This window comes from Harpia harpyja, chromosome 7 (assembly GCF_026419915.1).
Source record: "Harpia harpyja isolate bHarHar1 chromosome 7, bHarHar1 primary haplotype, whole genome shotgun sequence".
In the NCBI taxonomy this organism is placed as follows: Eukaryota; Metazoa; Chordata; class Aves; order Accipitriformes; family Accipitridae; genus Harpia; species Harpia harpyja.
The window spans coordinates 31,740,923-31,759,593 of NC_068946.1; the positions used below are offsets into that span (position 1 = coordinate 31,740,923).

At 40.9% G+C, this 18,671-nt stretch overlaps 1 protein-coding gene across 18 annotated transcripts in view; it reads right to left on the bottom strand.

The window, feature by feature from the left end:
• AGPS (alkylglycerone phosphate synthase) overlaps positions 1-18,671 on the bottom strand; it is a 99,378-nt gene that overhangs the window by 58,949 nt on the left and 21,758 nt on the right. For 2 of the 18 annotated variants that reach the window (XR_008236138.1, XM_052793630.1), the window contains exon 1: positions 10,682-10,915. The exons of the other annotated variants lie outside the window; for them this stretch is intronic. Coding sequence is in view for 1 of the 2 variants with exons in the window: in XM_052793630.1 (XP_052649590.1) it covers positions 10,682-10,878 (197 nt within the window). In the remaining variant the exon portion in view is untranslated. Of the gene's footprint in view, positions 1-10,681; positions 10,916-18,671 lie in introns of those variants that run through there. 18 annotated transcript variants of the gene reach the window in all.

Sequence of the window (18,671 nt, forward strand, 5' to 3'; positions counted from 1 at the left end):
GTGCCACAATAAGTGTGCCAAGTATGATGCATGAAACAGGCTAGAGAAACTAGCTGCAAAGCTGGAGACAATCAGACCAACCAAGACACAAAAGAACAGGCCCTAAAGGAACTGGTGACATGAGATAAGCTGATAAAGCACAGCTTTGAAACTATCATTAGTCCTGATGTCAGCACATATCTATATGTCCCACAAAATCCAGAGAAGGTACTATTAAGGCACTGAACAAAGACCCAGATACAAGGTGTTTTTGCTAAGCTGACTGCATTCCCAGTTGTTTGCCTTTTCTAAAGGCCTACTTTCCTAGGTTGGTATTAAACTACCTGATGCTTTCATCAGGCTTTAAAAATACAGAACAGAGGTTAAGAGTTTTTACTTAAGAGTTTATTTTCAGGTTGAATTACTCCTGAATAAAGTTTACTCTGCCAGAGAACATAGCTCTTGTTATTGGTGTGATAAGAATAATTAAATTAAAATCTAATATAACAGTTTGCATGTTTGTAGAACAGCTGGTTCTGAAACATCTCAGCTACCTCATCACACAAAGTCAGATTTCCCCCCTGCCTCGCATAATAGGCAGTATTATATCTTGACAGGTAAATGCCACAAAAGTTAAGCATTTAATTTTTATATTCAAAGCTATACTGAGCAAGTCTGAGGTTTCTGTCTGGAGACAGGAAGGGCTGTTTTTGAAACCAGTCACCTTACATTTAACCTTTCTTTTGTTCCACCATACCAGAGTACTACCAGTTTAAGAACTGCTGTTTGATTTACTTACTGTCATTCCTAGCACTTCATGCCTACACACTAAGAACAAGTTAAAGGAAACACTGCATGCAGCTCCCTAAAAGAGAAGCCTAAAAAGACCGACCAGATTTTAAAAGAAGAAATGATTAGTCAGCTCTGATTTGTAACTGACATGACCTGCAGGAAGACCAAGACCACCAAGGAAGATCTTCTCACATACCATTTGAAAGGTATGCTCTTCATAAACAAGAGCTGGTGAACCTCAAGACTCAAAGGAATTGCCTTCAGCACCAAGGAAAGAGGGAGACATCAGATGAGATCTGCAAGCCTCCTTGACTACTGAGGCAATGTCAGTGTCATACTGATACAATTCAAAGACTGTAGCAGAACTTTTTCAGTGTTACATATTAGTTGACACATTATTCAGAAGAGGCACAAGCAAGTCTGCAAGACAGAGGCCAGGCCAGTATGCTTTTCTTCCCCAGGTCTGCCTCACTACCCCAGATCCCTCAAGTAAGGGAAATACACTGTAACACACACCTGCTCTGCATTTCCTTGTCTTTCCAGCTTACATTTGGAAATTAAAACCATAATTTGACAGCATAATAAGAAACAGAAGGCAAACAAGGAAGAAAGTATTTTTCTAATCGTAAGTGTTGTAACAGCATTCCTCCCTCTTCTTCATTTTCATACTGCCCTTTTGCAGCATTATTTATACAGTCACCATTCCTTAGAAAAAGCTTTTCACAGCCCAGCTCCTGTGCAACATTCCCACTGCCCTCTGTAATGCCCCGGTGTAGCAATTAGAGCTCCCTGCCAGATAAGCATCATGTTTACCTTGCCTCTCAAGAATGATCCAAGCTGTGACTGAGCAATCGATGCAGCCTTCTCAGGAAATGTAGGTTTTCATTCCCAAAATCTCAGTGTTAAATTCATTCCAGAAGAATATAAAGGGCAGAAAGAATTGCTGAGCATCTGCAGACCTAAGCACACTTTAAAAGCTCCCTCCATGTATGAGTACTCAACTTATCCAATCCTGGCTCTGAGACCAAGGGACTCAAAGTACACATCAATCTGTAACTAATATGTACCACCATTACACCTACCTAGACTTTTAAAAATTATGTAACCTTTAACACTTCAGTGTTTTGTACCATCCGAAACAGTTCCCTTGTAGTAATAGTTTCTAGCCTCATTCTTCAAAAATTCAAGAATTTGATTGCTAACTGGTAAAACAACAACAAAAATAACCTGAATACTCTGTATAATATCTAAATACTCTGAATAATACCTGAATACCTCAAAACATGTTAAAAAGTTTCATTCCCCAGCCTGAAAAAAGAAAAGATGCTCAGTTTGGCTTAATCAACTGATATGTTCATGCTACACATGTTCTATGTGTAATGACATAATTTACACACCCTTCTATTTTTCTTCCCGACCCACTTTCCAAAAACATACATAGACAGACTCATCAACATTTGGTATTATTCTTGCTTTAAACTCAGTGTTACTCAGCTCTGTACTGTACCTGAACTGTCTCATTTACAGACAACACCTTTCCTATTCTGTACATTGGCTTCAACAAAATAGCAAGCTCACTAACTCTACTATCATCTTTGACAGAAATATGGAATATTTTAGCCAGAAACAGTAAGAAATGACCAGTTCTTTCTTGCCTTCTAACTTAAAAGCCAGAAATTCACTACTGAAACATATGAAGTACTATAAAGCAACGCTTGCTTAATTTTTAATATATATTTTTATATACACGCACAAAATTATATTGCCTGAAGGGAAAAAACCTGAAAGAAAACAAGTTACCATGGAAACAGTGAAAACAGGAGATGAAAACAGTGTGACTAGGTTAAGTGAATTTAAATATTTCACTTTCATTACAATGCCCAACACCGAAATATTAGTTTGACTCAATGCAATAAGGATTTTTCCAGCAAAATAAGAAGAGTCAAGTGTTGTCTGCATTTTTCTGGAAAACTGGCTATGGAATAATCAAGGAGACACTGGGCAGGATGCTGTTGAGGTCACAGCACAAGGCACTATATTAAGCCCCCAAATGACCATTAAGGTGCCTACAAACTGGGCAGAAGCTCATGAGGTGGCAGCATGCCCAGTCCCAGGGCACAGGAGGGTGGCTCCCGACCCACCAGCTGAACTAGTGCTCCTGAGGCATCCAGTCACTCAGCTGGGCAGAGGCCTCCAGACCTACACTATTTCAGCAAAACTGTACCTCCCAGCACTCTCCAAATCTTGTGTTTTAGTGAGAGGCACAGTGACTGGCGAAAAAGTTCTTGCGTCTCCCTAGGAAACTGAAGAACAAGCACAGGATCTACCACAAGTTTCCAAGCTCAGCATCCAAAGTTCAACCCACATGGTAATTAAACCATGGATACCATTTTTCAGTAGCTTCAAATTCACATCACAAGTACGTACCAAACATCTGCATACACAATACTTACAACTGCCAGCTGAGAAGAGTTTTTGTCATGGTTTAACCCCAGCCAGCAACTAAGCACCATGCAGCCACTCACTCACTTCCCCCTGCCACCCAGTTGGATGGGGGAGAAAATCGGGAAAAGTAAAACTTGTGGGTTGAGATAAGAACAGTTTAATAGAACAGAAAAGAAGAAACTAATAATGATAACGATAACACTAATAATAAAAGGATTGGAATATACAAATGATGCACAGTGCATTTGCTTACCACCCACAGATCAACGCCCAGTTAGTCCCTGAGCAGCAACCCCCTCCACCCCTACTCCCCCCAGTTTATATACTAGATGTGATGTCACATGGTATGGAACACCCCTTTGGCCACTTTGGGTCAGCTGCCCTGGCTGTGTCCCCTCCCAACTTCTTGTGCCCCTCCAGCCTTCTTCCTGGCTGGGCATCAGAAGCTGAAAAATCCCTGACTTAGTCTAAACACTACTTAGCAACAACTGAAAACATCAGTGTGTTATCAACATTCTTCTCATACCTAACTCAAAAACATAGCACTATACCAGCTACTAGGAAGACAGTTAACTCTATCCCAGCTCAAACCAGGACAGTTTTATACTGCAAAATAAAAGCATCACCAACAGTTACAGAGCATTTTATTTTCCAAGGTCTAAAACACATTGATATTATAACACCAGAAGTAAAAACACAAAGTTTTTTCACCTATGATAAAGTTATGAGATTATGTTCAATGAAATATCAGAACCAAGATAAAGTAATGAATGAACTCCAAACTTTAGCATCATGTGATTTAACAAAGAATGGAATTGCCTCATTACACAGACATACCATCTAAGCACATAAATATCAACAAAACTCCTCCCTTCTCCAAAATAATCTGAAGATCCGGTACTTTATAAACAAAACTGAGACAAACAGGCTAATTTACTCAAAGGACAAGTGACAGTTTCATGTATTTTCTTCAGAGAAGATGAAAGTGCAGTTCAGCCCAGCTGAATCAATGTGACTCAGGTGGAACAAAGCCAAGATGCTCACATCAATTTCCTTACAATAACCACCAGCATTTTCAATCCAATCACCAGCTGATGCTCAGCATTAAAATGACATATACATAAAACACTCACAGACACTCCTGTTCATGATCCAAAAACCAGCACATTCTTGGAAATGAGTTTAAAGTGGTAGTTTTAGGGCTACCACATGGGCTAAAGCACCAATATTTGCCTAATGTAACAATGCAAAAAAGTCTTGCAGGTTGTATAGTTCTTGCAAAACTCAGTGCATGGGTGCAGTAAGACTGAGGCAGTACTATGGTGCTAAGAGGCTGCAACAAGACAACATTACCCAAACAGTAACTCCTCAAAGCCTACCTCAGCTGGACTTTTGGATACCAACTCAGACCACCAGCTGGAAATTCAGAACCTTTTCCACAGGTGACACCAGAAGGTCACTCTCCCTCTCCTCTGGAGCAATCTCTCCATTTGGGTTATACAGTCACACTTCTCAACCAAGTAAGCAAGACACTCCAGAGTGTTTTTAAAGCCAGTAGGTAATCAGTATGAGGTGCCTGGAAATTAGGAATGCAGCCCAAGGAATCCCTTCAAGAACTGCTTTGTGAAAGCATCATTTATCTGGAGAAGAAAGCCATGCTGCAGGCAGGGACTATCTGCTGTGTTTCATTCTTACATTTCTTCCCTCTCAGACGATCTTCCCTGCAGCAAACCAAATGTAATCACTCTCAAGCCTGAAGTCAAATAACATCTGTTCTCTAACTTTAGATACATTCAGGTTTCAGCTAAACCCCTGCAGCTGCGCATACACCTGATTCAGTTGCTATTCTGTTGACTGAATATCAGATATGGCAACACAAACTTGGGTTCATAATTACAGTTTAAATCTACAGTAAGCAACAAATGCAGACACAAGATTTTAGGCATAAGACTTCAAGGATTTAGGTACTCAAATGCAGTGTGCTTTTTTTTTTTTAAAAAAACAAAACTGTTCTGATAAAACCAATGTTAACTCTTCTTACACATGTTCCTATCCTCAACTATTTCATTACTCTTCATTTCACCACATTGTAATAAAAAAAGCCCCAAGGAATAAGGAAATCAGTGTTTCTCTACTGTTCTTTCACAGAAAGATCCAGGAAAGCCAAGACATTATAACTAAGCTTCTCGGTATACACTTAGCCAAATGATTATTCTTATGCAACAGAATACTTTACTAGAAGTTACCTCTATTCCACCTACTACTATAGTTGACACTGGTTTCATTTTTATCTTCAAAGAGACTGCTCTACTACAAAAACTGCATGCACATGGCTACTTCCAGGCAGTAAATGAACAAGCACTTAAAGATTTTTCAAACACTAGAGATCAGTCTTTTGAGAAGTGTTTTTTGAAAGCTTGCAAAACTAGGAAAGCTGCTTCACTACCTTAAAAAAATGAGTTAATGAAGCACTCAATTGTCTGCCATTTATTTGCTCTAGCAAAATAAGCTCAGTTCCTGAACAACACTGTTTTACCTACTGCATAGAGAATTTTTAGCATCTGACATATTTGCTACAGAGCATAAGTGCTGAAGAGAACTTTTTGGCCTATACCATCAACCCTGAAGACTTGCACACAACAGCCCAATTTTGGATATAACAACACTACAGAGGCATTATGCTCGTCCATCACATTCAGCCTACAATTGATTTTTTAATACTTCACATGACTTGTTCCCTACTAAGAGGTATAGTAACATTTCAGGAAAGTCTAGTTGGCTGCAACCTGCTACACTACAGATGTCCTTACTTCACCCCAGCTCAAAGTAGCTTCTAGGAAGTTCAAGTAATTAGTCTATTGCATTAACAGATCATTCTATTCAGTTTTAAAAAAAACAAATCAAGTTTGAATAAACAGCTATATATACATACATTCATTTTCCTGTACATCACAGTTCAGATCTCAGTAGATATCAAGAAGTCTATCTACAAAATGCTTTCAGTTTTTGCTGTAAACTGCTATTTGCTTTCATATAACAATCAATATTGTACTTTACATATTAAACATACTTTACACTTCTATCTTGTATCTTCATTTTTTCTACTAAAATTTAACCAATGAATATATCCAGTTTGGTTTACTTGGTATCAAATGATCTGATAATACTTATTATATTACTTAAATTCTTACAGATTTCTTACATTTCATCTGCCTGACATTCAACAACTTGGAGCCAGAAGACAGACAGGAATTCCTGTTGAAGCAATCTGAATATGAAGTCACATTTGCCTTCAGATTATGACACTTTCTTTTTTTATGCTAATGTTTCCATACTAGAATCTTCTTTCTTTAACCATTCCTCTACTTCAAGCATTAACTTTCACTAGCTATTAACTGCTCTGATGCAAACACAGACCCTCCTGTGAACTGCCACACCTTCCTCAAGGCAACAGGCTCCTACTCTTCTGATTTGTTAAGACTCTCTAGTGGCACCAGCCCTTTCCTCCTTGACCTAAGTTTCCACCACCTTAAGCTCAGAAATCAACTATGCCAGGATTCAGTTTATTGTCAAGTGTTGCTTAAACACTGCTGTCTAAAGAGTCAAGTGTTTGTAATAAAATAAAGATTGCTCTGAATATTGGTGGTACGATATGAAGCCTCTTTGATGTTACTTGTTAAATTCAAGTAGCATCAACTCTTTAGGAGTTAATTCACATTGCTGCTTGAAGTCATAATCATTACCAACAACTACAGCAAGAATTGCAAGAGTCTGTATGAAGGTATGGCAATATTAACACATTACCCTGAGCAGCCTGGGTGTGAACTTGATACAGAGCAAGTGGCTGGCTATACACTCATCCCTTAGTTTACCCTGGATAACGGTATGCCCATAATAATCAAAAGAGATCCACAAGCCTCTCTTCATCCCACAGGAAAGAAGCTTCTCCACAAAGAGATAGGAAAATCAGGAAATCCTGCCCTGCTTTCTCTTGCTCCAGGACAGAAAAATTTTAAGCCTATGAGCTACTGAGTCAACATTTAGTTATAATCAATTAATACTCCCTTTTAACAAGGGCCAAATTGTTTAAAGTTTTATTTGAATAACTTATAATACAAGCTTTTATGGCAAGATTAACATCAGTGCATGCTCCACATCTGAGGCACTCATTTTCTAGCATACATAACAGTTACTCTGGTACAACTGTGTTCTAGGGTGTTGTAGCACCTTACTGTTTTCAAAGCAGTACAGGTTGAACACTTCATCTTCTTCATCTTCAAAATAACTGTATGTAAATTTTTAATTCATGTCTCACCAGCAAAGCAAGCTTATTAGTAACAAGTCAACAAAAGTCAACAGCATAACATAAAAGCTCAGAAAAATAATTTCAAGGAAGAGTTCTTTTCCAACTCAATTTTTTTAGTAAGTTTTTCAGCATGCTTATCATCCTGTTAACGCTTCAACACACATTGTCTAACACTAACTATGATCCCCATCTTCCACTGCAACACTGAATTAAAATATGAAACTCGAGCCAGGAATGCCACCAAGAAATAACATCTCTCCACTCTTCTAGTACTTAAGATTTCCCTCAAGAGGATACTCAGATGAATATAGGGTTGCTTGTCTTTTTAGAGGACCCTTCCCATCTCAATAATCATCATTTTAAGAAGTAGAAAGCGTATTACAATCTTTAAACACATCAATTTGCAAACATATTGTTTAGCCTTCACAAGCATTTTTATTTGGAAAAAGGAACAGTTAGATGAGCACCCACAGACTCTCAGTCAATTCCACATACTCTCCTTCCTCCCCTCTACTAGTGGTGAACAATGTCTGGATAAGATCCTTAACAGTTTGGTCTTTGAACTATCAACAAGAAAGCCATGTTTCTGCACATCACTGTCTACTGACTATTGGATAAGCAGCCAGAAAAAGTTTCCTGTGATCAAAGACATACACCTAAAGTACTACAACGGGGCGGGGGTGGTGGTGTCATAGGAAGCCTTCTACTTTGCAGAAGAAATGCAAGATGAGGAGAGTGCACCTAAATCCAGTACAATAGTGTCTGTAGCTCTGACACCATTTCAAACACTACAGGAAAGATGCAATAAGCATAACGAACAAAAATTTTGCTTAAGGTACTTTTGGCTGCAGCTTTGCTAGGAAAACTTAAAGCAGTAGTTCAAAAGTGGCAGAAAAGCTGAATCATCATACAGAAGACTGCAAGAAAAAAAGCATCTGGGTTTGGATTGTCCTAATGTTGTTGATAAAAGCCATGCAATATCACAGTACCCATCTATAGGTCAGTTATTTTTACCAGATTTTTCAGTCAACCTTTTAGGCCTCACAAATAGATCAACCAGCTCCAGATTAGCTGGAAGTCACTAGAACAGGACTCCAGATGTTCATCACTTGTCACCTCCAAATCAGTATAGGCAACAAAATTGTCTTTATTCCCCCATCACTCACTTCAAAACCTGGGAATTATCCCCAAACACAAACTCTACCTAGATCCTCATATCCAAGATATATTTAAGTATCAAAATTGTCACCTGCAACATCTCAAACATGTTTCAACCACTTCAAGTGTTCAGAGGGAACCTTAAGACAGAAATACAGCTCCCTTTAAGATTTTTTTGTTCCTACACATACAAAAAGGCTGGGCTCCAAGTATATCAAGACAGTTGTACCTATGGTGCAGACCAAGCTTTCCAGCAGCTCCCTTACACTCCCACAGCAAAGTATCCAGCAGTTGCACCATTTTGATCATAAGCTCCTTGAAACAACATAATTTTTATTCTTAATCCAGAACAAGTTATTTAGAGTAAAAATAGCAATCCATTATGATCCTATAGCAAATCCTAAATGGGAGAGCAACGTCGGTAACTTGTAGAAGTACAGGTGTTAAGTTCACTATGCCCGTGTTTCCATGGAGAAAGAAGCTATCCTTCAGGTCACACACCTCTTCACAAAAGCCTGTTTCTCCCGGTCTTCAAGGATGCAATAACTGGCTGTAGAAATTATGCAATAATCCATTTAAACTATATCCCTGAAAACTAGCTAAACTGGTATTTTTTCTGAAACAGTGATTTCTTCCTAAACTAAAACCAAAGAAAAACTCAATACAGAAGGCGACAATTCTGGAATGACCCATTTCTTCCAGTGAGCAGCACTGTTTGACACACCTCCTGCAAGAGCATCAAATCCCTCTCAGTGAGAGCTAAAGGCTTTCAAGGTTGTTAACATTTGACTACATGCCCATGACATCCCAGTCCTCCCAAACCAGGCAAGCTCAGCTTGTGGCCCTGGGCCACAGATGGCATGTTAGAATAATTCAGACTGTCCCCTACTCTCTTCTTGAAAAAAAGTTGAGCGCAAACCATGGGATGAATGGATTTTCCTCAAAGGAAGCAACAACTCTCTTATCCACTACTTGCCCTATCTGCCTCTTTACTGCCTCCATACACTACCATACTGGTCCCTGTACACAGCTCAATGGAGAGCAATAGGTTGGCTATAACCTAAACCTTAAAATGCTCTTACAGACTACCAAGCCAACACACATATAAAAAAATCCACATCTGATAAGGGGGAAATCACAAAACAAATACAGGTCTGCCCCGACAGAAAGATGGGCCTCATGATGATAAATTACATGAAACTGTATCATGGTATTATAATTGTAGCATGTGAAAGAATCTGCTAGAAAAATAAATCCAAGACCCAGTGAAACAATTTTGAACTAGACAATTTCACTATTTGTCTTCCCTTGGTCTGATGTGACCTGAGATTCCTTACTACTAAATATGGTAAGAAACAGAAAAGGTAGTTAATATACTTAAATCTATTCATTTCTAAGAAACTTGAGTTAGAGCCTAATGTATGAGTACGTTTTTGGCAGCATTCACATAAGGTGAAGGTTTCACATACCTGTGAAGAGAGGAGGACTGAAAGCCCATACACAAACTTTGCTTTTCACACGTGCTGCATTCTTCGTTATAACAGCCACAAAGTATATTACAAACATTAAACCTCTTCTCCAGTTATTAAGGTGACTATGAACGACCTTCCATTTTAATACAACCCCACCCACTACAAAAACAAGCGAGAGGCTGAAGACCACCTTCTTTCAGTTTCATCCAGTCCCCGCAGCGGTGAATCGCTTCAGCGCTTTCCCCGCGTTTGGGCTTAGCCCCATCCTCCTCCCCGCCGCTGCCTTCCCGACATCTCCCAGCCCAGCTGACCCCGCAGCTCCCCGCACAGCCCACGCGGGGCCTCCCCCAGGCCCCGTCAGCCCACGCCCGTCCCCGGCCGAGAGCGAGACCGCTCTCCACAACGCCGGCTGCCCTAGCCCTCACCCGCACCGGCAGCCGGCCGCCCCGGGAGCCCGTCCAGCCTGGCGCGGACCACCCCGGCGCGGCCCGGGGCCCGCTGCCCCGCGGGGACCCCCGCCCGCACCCACCGCTTCTTCGGGATAGAGCCGGAGGCCGGCCCCGCGGAGCCCCCCTGCGCCTTGCAGGGGCTCAGGGAGAGCGCTTCCCGCTCCGGAGCCCGCGGCGAGCCCCGCAGGTGGCCGGAGATGATGCGCAGCCGCCGCCGGGCGGAGGATGGGGAGCCGCCGCCACCGCTTTCCGCTGCCTCCTCCGCCGCGGCCGCCATCGCACTTCCGTGTTGTGCCTCCGATCACCACCGGGTGAGAGGTCGGGCAGGCGGAAGACGCCTCCCGGCGCTCCCTTCATATGGGCCGTCCCGGCATACACCGCCGCCCGCGCGCCTCCCGCCCCGCCCCGCCCCGGGGGAGCGGTGGTGCGCGCGGCAGCGTGAGGGGGGGGTTCCCGCCGCCGCCGCGGGAGGTGAGGCGTTACACCCCCCCCAACCCCCCCGTGCGGTGACCCGACCCCGCTCGGCTTTCCTTCCTCAGACGGCAGTGGGGGAGGGCGCGCCTATGGCTAGGGCTTCGAAGCCGAGGCCTGCTTCCATAAGGAGCCGTACAGCCCGCCAGAATAGCTGCCCGCCTCAGCAGTTCAGGACTTACGTGACGAAACATGAGAGAAAAAAGGCTTTATTGGAGATTTCTCACATCTTGTGCTATAGTTATCACCCCTTTAATCTCTTAAACATGAGGGAACACAGGTGTGTGTTCGTTACAGGTGAGGATTGCCTAAGTTACTGATGAAATGCTAATTAATGGCAGTAACATAGCTGGGTTACTTAAGAAATAGGTTGGTGAGGTGACAGATCATCCTACAGGAGTTACAGATTTTACCGTGACTGTTGACAGGGACACAAGGCCCTGGTGAGTGGAGGGCTGCTGAACCAAGTGCCTCTGCCTGTGTAACCTAGCTGTTCTTCCCATGCCATATGTTGCTAGAAGAGAGGCTCCCGGCGAGCCGCTCCCCCCCAGTAAACCCACACCACAAAATGAATGCTGACTGGCTGGAGGGAATATATCCCCTTTTGTAGCGGGGACAGGCATCGCTGGTTACGGAACTGTCAGTCCTGACCGTGTTTGAGCCCTGTGGGAACAGCTGGGATTCACCCTGTAGCATCACTGTGAAGAGGGAGAAGAATTGGGATTTACGGGGAGATACAGATGTGATGCCAACCCCAGGTGCTGTCTGGTACTAGGAATTTACTTTCATGCACTGGAGTGCTTTGGTCACCTTTGAATTTCCACTCAGGAAAAGATGTGGAAACTGGAAAGATTTTAAAGGAGGACAGATGAGAAGAGGGGTTTTTTTCATCAGAGAATGAAAAAAGGCTGAACAAACTGAGTCTCTTAAAGAAGACTAAGGAAGATAGGTTATCAGTCTTCAAATATGTAAAAGACTGCTAGGAAGTGAAAGGGAGCAATCAATCTGCACTTCATTTCCCAGCTATGTTGGTGAGAAGTAATGAGCTCAGACTGCAAGATACAACTTCAGTATACCAGTATAACATCAGACTACTTTCTAATGGCAGTGAAAATTAAAAACTGTTGTAGTCTGCCTAAGTAGAGAATAAAGTCACCTTCATTAGACAGCGTTAAGAACAGATAACATACATCTATCAGAGAATACATCGTTATAAGCAGTTCTGCTTGGGTCAAGGTGATGGGCTACGTGACCTACTCAGATTAATTCCAACTTCTTCCCTGTGATGTAAATACCTCACGCTGTTGAAGCCTACTCATTTGTCACACGCGACCTGTTTTCATGATCAGCTTTTGGAGCTGGATGGCACTGACCAGCTTTTTTGAAGTCTTGAAGTGGAATACTAATATCTATACGATTACTAATACTTTTGTAATGATGTTTTGCCTATTGTTGATTTATTTGTTCATTCCTTCCTCATACACCCCTATGCTTGTTATGTCATGTATATGAAATAAAATCACATGAAAATTCGTAAAACTCTTACCTTACCCTCTTTTGAATCTCTTTCAGGGACCTATTTCTCCCACGATACTTCAGCTTGATACCTTTCCATTAGCTAAGCAACTACCAGAAAGTTCTCCAGGGAGCAATACACAGTGCACAAGCAGTGAGACTTTGGTTCAGTTCCCTACTTCACATGCAATATTTGTGCCTCTTTGAGTCATAGCTCCCCATATATAAACCAGGGAAAACAGTATCTCCCTAGAGAGACTGATTTGAAGATAAGTACACTAAGGACTGTGTGACAATATAGGATCAACCCCTATAAGACCTACTGATGGAAAGCAGTACATAAAAGCCACCCAGGTATTATTACTATTTGTTTTGCTTTTATTCTCACTGTTGTTAATTGATTTTATGCCCTTTGTGTACTTTGACTAGAAAATAGTTTGTAATTTTCCTGGGGCAGGAATTGCACTAGTTGCAATGGGGTCTCAGCTTTAGGTTAGGTTTCTGGTATTACTGCAACATAAACAGCTGTTCCGGCAGTTTGATAGTTTGGTTATGGAGTTAAATTTCCCCCATGTGAATAATTTGTATACTACTTTCTGGATTAACTCATGCATATCCACATTTAACTGTCTGCTGCTGTGGAGGCAGTCTGTAGGGAACAAACACGGGTCTCTTGACTGAGTTTCCATTCACATTGTTTACTGAAGTTCTGGTTATAGCTGGGGGGACTTTAAGTCACAGTTATCTAAATCTTTTCAGGTTGCTGAACGCTGGCAAAGAGATACTAGATTCATTGTAGTAAGCTTCAGATTCTCCTAGAATATTTCTTTATATCACAGTCACTTGTAAGGAACAATAATGAGCCCATTGGTCATTTATTTGATCCTAATCATAGAGGTTCCCAGTAAAAAATTGAATTCAACTGGTTTCTGATAAGCAATATTTGTCACCACCTCAGAACTTAATTCTCAAAGAAGTTCCCGATTAATTCTCAAGTGTGTGTGTGGCTGGAGATTTAACTGGGGGTATTAGAGGCATGGTGGTATGGTTTGGAAACCAGTGAGAGCCCTTGTCTTACACAGAGCAAAGGTACAGCTAAGCGACACCTCGTTTTTGTGCAAGAGGGGTCTTTGCTTACAGTAAGAAAGCTGAGTTCCTGCCAGTGCTCTGCATGCAATCCTCAGTTCCCTTGGAAGGATGGCAATCTTTATAAAAAGAAGCAGTAACATAATGTACTGGTGGATCGTGAGGTCGTTGTTTCTCATCATTTGCCTGAAGTGAACCACTGGCATATTTTCAAAAAATATGTCTAATTGATTCATATAATGTCTATCTGATAAGTAGAAGTGCTGAAAAGAAAACTTAGGAAACATAACAATTTTGGAAGTAATATGGTTGTGACAACAAAGAGAACTGATTTCAGTAAAAATACCAGCAGATCTACAACATGGTAGTTTGAAGTAAGCTAATCATTGCCGAGCCAGAGCAGCAGCATTCGCCGTTCCATGAGCTGTCCTTCCCATATACCTGAATGCATCTGCAAGCATGAGTGAGATGCCAGCTCAACGTGACACTCCTCATGTCACCAAGGACCTGCATGTCCAGAATTCTGGACACTGACATTTTCAAGAAGCATAGTTTTAAAGAGAGTTTACAGTGTAATACAACATAAAGTAGCCAAAATACTTTAAACTTTCAGAGAGGTCTTCATAACAAGGTGTCTCAGACCTCTATTATGTAGTAGTCCTGTGGGAGAGCACAGAGGGAAGGAACATGCCGCTCTGGACAAACGCTGCACTCTTGGGCAACCCATACGCAGGCTGTGAAAAGAAAAGACTCTTCTGATAAATTTTCTTGCCTTGAATGAAGTCCTTCAACAGATTGTTGAAAATCACCTAATGTAGCATGAGAGCCCTTGAGATGTAGCTATCAGATGTGGAGAATTAATTGATGGGATACACATCCACTCTTAGAAGCTTCAGCAACTTACAAGTTGCTGAAATAGCAACTGTACACACATCTAGAAGAGAAGGTAGAGCACTATATTCAACTTAAACTGTAAAAAGAATTTTGAAAATTTTCAAAGAAGTTTTATTGAAACCTGAGAAAGTTCCTGGTCCCAGATGAAACTAGCAGGAATTTCCAGTGCTATAGTACATGCCTGTGCTGTTCCTTTACTGACTAAATAGTGGAAAAATGTTATGGGATTTTGTATTTATTTTTCACTTTTAAAGTAGCACAGCTGTGAGTTATAATTCTTAATTCAACTCACTGCTTCTGAGGACAACAGAAGAACATTATCTTCGTATTAGCCAATGAGAAAATGAACATAAAGAATCCTTTGCTTTCTAGAAAGGTGGGAAATTAGAAACTAATTTTTTCAAGAATCTTCATTTCATGGCACTACTTGCAAGGTTAAAACAGAAGGAAACGCCTACCTGAATAAGGTGTGGTTTAGATGTTCTTGATTTCTCCAGTTCAACTACTATTTAGATATGATTGACACTAATCTATTAGAACACCTTTTTGTTCTGTACTGCTGTACAAAAAGCCACCACCTACAGATAAGGTGGGGTTTTGGCCGCCTTAGGTACAGGATGGGTGTGGGACATTCACAGCTGAATCATGGGCTCAGAAGAAGCTGATGAGGCAATAAAAGGGGGAAAAGAGCATAAGCCATTGAGATCACCTCTGGATTAGTCATTTTTTCACCAGAAAAAAAAAAAAAAAAAGCTTACACCCATTCATTAACCTGTCACTCAACACCAAGTAATTCATGCTCTGGGAGGAGTTTTGCTGATATTTGAATGGGCCAAGAAGTTTTCCTGAAAGGAGCCAATTTGTCTAAGACCTACTTAGGCTTTGTGCCATTTTTATAGAGTCAGCAGAGACCCTGGGCGAAAGGCACCGCATCCATCCATCCATCCATCCATCCATCCACTACCAGCTTATGGCAATATGGGGCTCAACTTGCAGGCCTTAGTGCCACAGAAGGAGAAAGGCCCAGGTCTCAGAGCTTACAGCTAGGGAGCAATCTGCAGGACCTAAAGCCACTGGCAAGGATCAGCCTGGATTGGAAAGGTTGCACAAGGATAGGAGGAACTGAAACTAGGAAAAAGGTGAAGGTGATAAAAGCCTGCAGAGCATGGGCCATGAATGAAACCTCCTATCTAGGGATCTGCTGACCTTTTTTATATGGAAAAGGTTAGTGGGCATCATGTTCCCTCTTTAAACATACAAAAAATACAAATGTTTTTGTACATGGTGGTCAACTCTCTCCTGGTAAAGAGAGAAAGTATCAAAGATAATCAACTCAGCTTTCAGTCGACAAGATGATTTGAACAGCTTAGAAATGCTAGAGCTTAGAAGTAAGTCTGTACCTGAACAACAGCTGATCACTGAGAAGCAAGTGCTAAATCCTTGTCCATAATATATTAAAAAAAGTGTATCAACTCCTCTGTGAAACTGCTGTGACTTCACTAAACCTTCCACTGGTGCCCCAAGGCAGAGTTATTAGTAATACATTATTATTATCTGTGTACTAGTAATAACTCCAGATCTGACTTTTCTGTATATCACATTTTGCATGAAAGAAAAATACTTGCTAAATTTTTTGCTGTATGCATGGATGAGTTTGTGCATCAATCAATTCAAGGCTGGCCTTTGCAAACTAGGTAAGACACATTTCTATTTGTTTCTTCTGATTACTTCTCGTAGTAAAATCAGTTAAACCCTATCACTGCTAGCAATAGTAGCAGATATGTTTATCAATATACATGCTTCGCAGGTTCCCAGTGAACTTATTTCACCTTCTTCATTCTACTGTAATGACAGTCCTGCTGCATCCAAATAACTGAAGGGAAGAAAGGCAAGCTTCCTAGAAAACTCTTGTGTGTTATCAATTAATATGTATAATATGACTGAAATAACCAGGGAGCTGCCAACGTCCTGTGTGCAGCCCTCATCAGTTAATATTTAAAATAGGGAAACAATAACTAGACATAATTTAGGGTTTAGGAACTAACTATTAGACAATGGGGCTTTATGTTTATGTCAGAAGAGGTAATGGAATGTGGTCTGGTCAATAAACCTTGAAGAACCGCTTGGAACTGCCAAGGTTAGGGAAGAAGTAGGTAAAAGATAATTCCTACACGGGGAAATCAGGACCACTGACTCATTGACCACCTACTCAAATGATACCACCTACTCAAAAGAAGACAATGAAGGAAGAAGACAGAGTCTGCGCACTAATTCACATGAGAGGTGAAGAAGAAAGAACCAATCATTAAGGGAAATAATAATGAATATGTATTACTTAAGTATATAAATGTGGGAATTTTTGAGACTAAGGTGTGCTGTCTTGAGACAGGCACCCATTCATGCGCATCAATGAAATTAATGTGAAAATACCTCGACTCTGTGTGTTATTGGCTTGCACACCAGGTAAATGAACCCCGTTTGAGGGACAACATGCATAGAGATGTATAGCCCTGCCCAGTTCCAACTCTTCTGCAACGTATGTCAAACGCCTGTCAAGAGAAAAAGCTTTCATACTTACTTATTGAGGCAATTCAGTAAAACCAGAGTTACCACATATGGCTTCCTGCGGCTTTGTTGGTGAAAGTAGGCATAATTTGACATTTACAGACAGTTAGCTTTCAAGGTGCATATCCCAAAGGAGCTCAAGTGTGGTTTGCACACTCTTTTTTACTGCCCCAAGACTTTCTCTCCTTCCCCTTTTTTAAGAGAGCTGTCAATTAAAGGGAAATGTGACTGCCCAGAATGACAAGGGAGCTTCTGTAGAAACTATTTGCCTCTACACTTTCCTGGCTGTTGCAACTCCTGTACACCTGCATTTTGTCTTGAGTTCATCTCATAGCTATTCTCAGTTGTCTTTGTTTACTTTCAGAACCTCCATTTTTCATTCCAGCTTTATGCCCTCCTGTGGAAGAGTCTGGCAGGAAGTGCTGCAACACTGAAAATCCCCTTTTGAGAAGGAGCATTGCCTTTCTCAGCCCAGTTTATGAATTTCTTCTGAAGAGAGTAGGTAGCTTCCTTCTGAGACATTTAATTCATATAATTATGATACTCTCCTCATTTGGATAGTTATGTATGTTTGGAAAGGAAAGATGCTGTTCTATTTTTCCCAAAATATATTGCTTTGATAGCCAGCAGACAGTAGAGAAGTGTTCCATGGGGAATTGAGGCAGGAGAAGCTGGATATAGTAAACACTAATCAAGTTCAACAATTTGTCCTGATAATCCTATATACTGGCACTCTCCTGTCCCCTGTGCTCCAATGTGTATGGAGTGTGAGGTCAACTCAGGATACTGCTAGAATCTCTTATGTATATCCAATCCTCCAGGGAGATACTGGGTGCTAGATTGTATTATAGCATTTTGTTAAATAATCCATTCTAAGTATGTAGTTCAATGCACTAAAATTCTTGCACTAAAATTCTTCCAATCTGCCACAATTTCTCAGAATTTAGAGAAGGAAGAAATGACCTAATAAGAGCATTTGCTTAATTCTGTATTTCCCTTGCTTATGTCCCTAGACATATCATTGGTTCTAATAACCATTATTTTACTCCTAAGGGTATATAACTTATAAACTGTATTGTGGAAGAAAATGTTGCTCGGGTTTTAATTAGAAACTCAATCCCTGTGTATCCTTTTGAGAAGATTATACGTATGACAAGAGCTGTACAACTTCTGGGTGAGAAATAGCATCTCAGGAGGAGGAGAAATACAAGGGTATGGAGAGGGCTGATTGTGCTTGAATGCAGTTTAAGCCTGTTGGACTTTTTACTTGCTTAATTAAAATATGAAAAAGGTGCTGATGAAAAGCCTAGTGTATTTGTGCGGTTCTTGACTGAATCTTATTACAGAATTCTTTACTGCTGGAAAATGGACGTTAATCAGCTAACTTAGCAGAAATGTTTGACATATTTCAGTTAAAGCTGTAACACTTAACTGTTGTGACTAACTCAAAAAAACCCTTTCCTAGATCAGATAGCAAGGCAGCTTAACAAACAAATCAGCTATTGCAAATCCTTCCTCAGAGTTTAATGAGAAGGAACA